At 43.9% G+C, this 6,385-nt stretch overlaps 1 protein-coding gene across 1 annotated transcript; it reads left to right on the top strand.

The window, feature by feature from the left end:
* The first annotated feature begins 3,562 nt into the window (after nt 1-3,562).
* LOC115731708 (transcription factor MYB56-like) lies at nt 3,563-5,859 on the top strand. Its single transcript, XM_030662386.2, has 3 exons — nt 3,563-4,513; nt 4,639-5,082; nt 5,373-5,859. The coding sequence occupies exons 1-3, from the start codon at nt 4,084-4,086 to the stop codon at nt 5,693-5,695; spliced, it is 1,197 nt and encodes a 398-aa protein (XP_030518246.2). The 5' UTR covers nt 3,563-4,083; the 3' UTR covers nt 5,696-5,859.
* Nucleotides 5,860-6,385: the final 526 nt, after the last annotated feature.

Consider the following 6,385-nt stretch of genomic DNA (forward strand, 5'->3'; position numbering starts at 1 on the left):
GAGTTGCTGTCAGCATCTATTTGGTTCCAACTTTGTCCTGTTCCACATTCTTGTTCGATTATTGCACTCCATTTACAAGTCGTACTAGTTTCATCCGAAACTCGTGATCTTGTTTTACTCTCTGCTAACTAAGCCTCTTGTCCCTTTGTCGGACAACAAGGAGTTCTAATTAATGTCTTCGGACAAGAAATTCCAAAGACAGCCCTCCCTAGTTTGTCCGAATTTTAATATGGCGCGTTTGAACATGAAGAGAAGAAGTCAAAACCAACTGGGTTATTGTTTTACTAGACCACGTAATCTCCATGAGCTTAGTGTATCCTCGGATTCCATATGCACGCATTTGTAAGTCAACTGATAGCATAGGCCTGTGAAGCTAATATTGAGCAAAATGGGCAGTTAATTGCATTTGCATATTCGCTCAATAGTACTCAGAAGGCCAATAATCTTTTCCTCTGCCGTATGGTAATATTCGACCCCCCAAAAAAAAAAAAAAAAAAAGAATTTTGACCGACAACTACGCGAAACCCTACTAAATCTGATCATGCGCTTGGTAGCCTCATATGCTCGCCCACGCCGGCTGGACTAAGTAAGGGCCTCGTAGTTTTAATGTCGGGCATGACTTAGAAGATGTTATGGCAGGCTGGGCAACGAGTTAACCAATCGACTTGTTATACAAAACGCGAGTAATATAACCAACACATCAGATATTCTCCCGTCCTTTTCACAAGAATTTTTTTTTCGCGGATAATTTGGATCTCTTGATAACTTTGTTCTTTCATCTTAGAGATTCTTGTTTTCTTTAGTCTACTAAGTTCTCTTGTTTCCTTCCATCTTGTTTACCTTGTAATCTTCACACTGCCTGGCCATTATTCTACTAAGCCCTGTCCCTAAGTTCCATCGTTGGAATAACGGTCTCCCTCCTTGTATCCTTCGCCTTAGTTATTTAACGAACTCTCGAACTAAGGATGTTAATATCTTTCTGGTAACGAATCTCTCTGTCTCATTGCTTTGCGTCCATCGTTAATTACATGCTTTGCTTAGTCCACCCATATAATTCTGTCCAATTTCGTTAGCATTTGGACATGAACAACAAGACGACAAAACGATGGGAGCATCATCGACTAGATCAAACATGAAAGTGTACAATTACTTCGGATGTGGACACGATATACGTATATTGGCAATATTATTTAAGGAAAATACACCAAAAACCTCAAATTATATCCACTACGACACATTTACCCCGATTTTTTTGTGACATAAAAAATCCTAAATTACGCCAAAAAAACCCTAAACTTGTACGCGCATGGCTCATTTACACTATGTCAAGGCTCCGTTGGTTGATATTCCAGCCAAAACGACGACATTTTTATTTCATTTGCACGACATGAGCACCATGTCCACATTGTTTGCTTTCCATCATCCAGGTAGGTAGATTTTCAAGCTCATTGACGAAATTTGATGGAGGGTAATTGTGTCACACATGTCCACGTTTGGGAGTTTTAGCATCACAAAATAAAGTTTAGAGTAAATGTGTCACAATGAGCATAATTTGGGATTTTTGACAGTTTTTTCCCTATTATTTAGGCTACCTTGAATTATTTCACTTTTTTTTTCTTAAATCAATAATAAGACCCTAAATTACTATGGGTTTTTCCGATAATTAAATTAGGTTGCTCAAGTATGAGATAGAACTTATTCTAGTGAATTTGGCACGAGGAATTACTTATACGTAAATATCGCCTAATAAAAGCTTCACAGTGATGCACGCACTAGTAGATGTTACGTGACATATTAAAGTCCTAATTTTCTTTTCCTTCTCTACAGTAGATGGATAAAAAGATGGACATGTTGACTCCTTATTTTTAAGAGCCTAACTCCATATATAACAAACCACACCGTCAAATAACCGCCTGATTTGTCGTTTGAGAAAATGGAAGGACTGCATTGAATATTTAGCAATAGTTCAGGGACCACATTAAACAAATTAAAAGATCACGGATGACATTTCACATTGGACCGACGTTCAGAAATCATTTTGTGTCATTTTCTCTGCAACGAACTTAGAAAAATTCTTGATCTCTCCATTGTCCTCTTGTTTCCTCCATCTTGTTTACCTTGTAATCTTCACACCGCCAGATATTATGCTACTAAGCCCCGTCCCTAGCCTCCCTTGTTGATAATTGATATAACGGTATCCCTTGTTGTTTCCATTCGCCTAAATTGTATAACAAACTCCCGAATTAAGAATAATTAATATCTTTCCACTGACGAATCTCTGCGTCTTTTGCTTTGTGCCCACTGTTGATTACATGCTCAGCTTAATCCACCCTTACCATTCTGTCCAATTTCGTTAGCATTTGAGCATGAACAACAAGACGACGAAACGATGGGATCTTGGTCTACTAGATCGAACAAGGAAGTGCACAATTAGTTCGGACATGGACACAATGTACATGAAATTGCAATATTATCTTGTTATTATTTTTTTTTTTGCTTCCCTAAAACCGAAAATCCGAGGCTAAATTCTTGTTGGTGTTATACGAGAAGTAAATTAGGTTGGCTTGAGTACGAGATAGAACTTGTTCCGATGATTGCACCGTAATGTACTCGCCAACATGGTTGCATGGTGAGGCCCACAAATCGATTCATCAAATATGATTAGCAAAGTTCATAATTAAATCCCTAAACTTCATAACAATGGGATACCGATTAAATAATTTAATCCCTTTTTCTTAATTGCTTCAATAATGCCTAGCGATAATGCTCTCCCAGCGAATTGCATTCGAGAGACACGAGTGTTCAACTCGAAGAATCTTGTGGCGAGGTTTATGTACTACTTTACATGGCCGAGAGATTATTTCACCATAAATTTTCAATCTCTAACGTCCCGTCGGTTATTGTCTGTAGTCTGGAGTTGAGATTTGATGAGAGAGTGTGAGAGTGACTCGAAGGCGCGGGTAACTGATATGTTTCCTTATTCCGGTTAATATCATGTTTTATTGCTAGTTTTTGCGAAACGCCATTTTTCAGTCTCTTTTTGAGTGAACAAAACAAAGCATGCGGATAAGATCTTCGACACCTTTATGTGAAAGAATCAAGTCCTAGGATCCAATCAAAGCAAAAGTAAAAGTCCTACGTGGTTCCCAAATCTTGTTCCAATGGGAAAAAAGGGCAGGCGACAAACGGAGGAGTTGGCAGAAACAGACATGGAGAGACTCTCGTGGGATGGCCCAAAGCCCGAGGGCGCGAGTTGAGGGGGGGACAGAACCAGACAAGGAAGAGCAGCATCGCTCCAACGAACCCACCCGTCTATATTTACCGGGCCGAGGGGAAGCTCCATTCCCCAACGCAACCACCCCACACGAGCAGTTCTTGATTCTTGCATGCCCGCACGTGCGCACTCAGATCTCTTCTCTCTCTCTCTTTTCTTTTTTTTTTTGGGTCAAACGATCTCTTCTCTTTGCTTGCCCCAACTTTCTCGCTTCTTCTCAGAGAGAGCGAGGGAGAGAGAGAGAGAGGGGTGGCGGAAATTGTTAACTTCCTCGTCATCCTAGAGAGAGAGAGAGAGGGGTGGCGGAAATTGTTAACTTCATCGTCATCCTAGAGAGAGAGAGAGAGAGATTAGAGGCAGATCAGTCTCCAGAAAACGTAGGGACTCTGACCTGACCTCATTTCTGTTTAAATATTTCCATAAAGCCGGTGAAAGGGCAAATAAAAAAAGTTGTTCTTCCTCCTTTTTTGGGTCACATCCAGGACTAGGAGGAGCAGCAGGAAAATCGCAGGACCCATCTCTGTTTTCTGTCGTCAGCACTGTTCCTGTTTCAGTCCTGTTACCGCTTGAGAGTCGGGCGAGGAAAGGACGAGAGAGAGAGAGAGAGAGAGAGAGAGAGCGCAATGCGTTTCTGATTCATGTGACTCTGAGTTTTTGTTGGTTTCTGGGTCTGACCAGTCCTCCTAGCTTCCGGCTCTTCAGAAGAAGCAGAACCTACTCATTATAACCACGCTATCTGCAAAAGGAAGGGCAAAAGAGAAAACCCAGCTTTTCCTCTCTTTGGCAGGTGGGGTTCTTCACCAAAAGAGATGAGCCTGCAACACGTAAAAACTACCTTTAATCACTTCACTGCCTCGCCAGGCATCAAGTTTCCGTTGCCTCCTCCTCCTCAGATGGTGAGTTTGGCAGTCGAGCTCGAGCCACTCAGAAGCAGGGCGGCGAAAAGGGCTTGTGGCGACGACAGAGAAGGGTTCGTCCTGAAGAAGGGCTTGGATTTGAACATGTGCGAGGACGAGGAAGAAGAAGCAGAGGAAGAGATAGACACAGAAGAGCAGGAGCAAGAGGAGGAAGGGGGAGCGGCAGCAAAGAGCTCTGGTCCTGGAAGGAACAGTGGAAGAACCAAGGTCTGTGCAAGAGGGCATTGGCGACCTGCCGAAGACGCCAAGCTCAAGGACCTCGTCGCCAAGTACGGCCCTCAAAATTGGAACTTGATCGCAGAGAACCTCCTAGGAAGATCAGGTACATACACAACTTACGGAGAAGATAGAGGTCGTTTTATCAAAAAGAAGTCCCCTCAATCAAAGTCAAATGGAAAATTCGAATCACAAAAACATCGTTTTCTTGATCGTGTGTATATATTGCAGGGAAAAGTTGCAGGCTAAGGTGGTTCAACCAGCTCGACCCGAGGATCAACAGGAGGCCCTTCAGCGCGGAAGAGGAGGACAGGCTCCTGGCTTCACACAAGCTATACGGAAACAAATGGGCCATGATCGCCCGGCTCTTCCCCGGCCGGACGGACAACGCTGTAAAGAACCACTGGCACGTGATCGTCGCGAGGAAGCAGCGAGAGCAGTCCAACAGCGCCTGCGGTCGGAGGAGGAACCATAAGCTCCTCCCTCACCTTCAGACCAGAGAGCTCAATGACATCGCGTCAGCGGCGAAGATGAATCGTGCGTGCAGCTACTCCACGACGATGTCGAGCAACTTGGACTCCCCCGCCGTGTCGACGTGCACCGACCTCTCCCTCACACCTTCTTCGGCCAGAGCACCACCTCTTATTTTCGCTCGGCCCTCGGAGTCCCGGATGGGTACGTTCGATTCTCGTCTACCTTCAAATTTCTCTTAAAAGAGTTTACAAAATTTGAACTTGCCGGTTTCATATAATTTGACTCCGAGCATGCTCTAGTTCTACGCTGAGCGCGTTGAGACATCTTTACTGCAGACCACCGTGTGAGTCCATCTCTCGAGAGCGCTCTCTTTGCTCGATCTTATTTCCATTTATGTGCATTTTTATCCGAGTCCACATTCTTGAATCTTCACGGCCTTATTTCTCTTCCTTGTTCTCGTTTTCCCGTTTTCCCTGAATCCCTCATTGCAGGTTCGGCAGCTAAAAGGCCGGTAGCGAGGGTTGAAGCTGGGTCGTCCTTCAGCAGGCTCTGCACCAACAACATCAGAGCAGGCGCTGATAGCGACGATCGTAACGACAACAGTCCGAGGACGCAAGGGACGGTCACCGTCGTTGAAGAAGCTGATCACGGCGGAGCCTCGGACACGAACTCAGACGCCTCAGCGGGCGAGTCCACGGGCATCGGCAATCCCGGGAGTCTCTCGCCAGTGTCTGTCGAAACCGAGGAGAGTAGAACTGAAGACGACAAGATCGACTTGCCCTTCATCGACTTTCTCGGAGTTGGAGCTGCCTGAGCCTGGGGCTGAACCTACCTGGGGGTGGATTCACCGAGCCGCGAGTTAATTTATTGATAAGCAATTAATTTACTAATTACTGTAGTAGTGAGCCTCAGGAGTTGCTAGCTACTGTTATTTTCTGTCAGCATGTCACGGCATAAGGAAAAGAAAAAGTCACACGTTCCTTTGTGGGTCTTGCTGCGCCGACCATTGACAGTGGACGGTCAAATGTCAGCCACAATAGAATGTGTGGTTGACTCTTAACATTTAAAAAAAAAAGAGAGTTCGTATTTTTTTTTTTTTTTTGGTGAGCATAACACGGTCACATTACGCATGACCATATGACTGTCATATTATCTTTTATGTATCTGTGGCGTGGTCATATTATTTTAGACTTGCAGTTGGTATAGTTTTAGCTTTTACTAGCAAGTATAATTTTGATCTCTCTCGAGTGCGAAGCATTCTCTTCCATGGCTGTCGTCGGTGCATGCTGTAAGACAGTTGGAGATATAAAAGCTTAAGAAGGCAAGGATCGCAACAAGACTGTTCTTTGACTTTCACCGCGGAAATTCAGATAGAACTTTGACTAGAGCAACTAATAGATAGAGCATAAATCCAGTTCTTTTAGTGAGTGAGGAGGGAATCAATCTTGCATAAACATTCAATTAAAACAAGCTCACAAGCTCGAGAGTACATCGTCCATGAGGT

This window comes from Rhodamnia argentea, chromosome 10 (assembly GCF_020921035.1).
Source record: "Rhodamnia argentea isolate NSW1041297 chromosome 10, ASM2092103v1, whole genome shotgun sequence".
NCBI classification, from domain to species: Eukaryota; Viridiplantae; Streptophyta; class Magnoliopsida; order Myrtales; family Myrtaceae; genus Rhodamnia; species Rhodamnia argentea.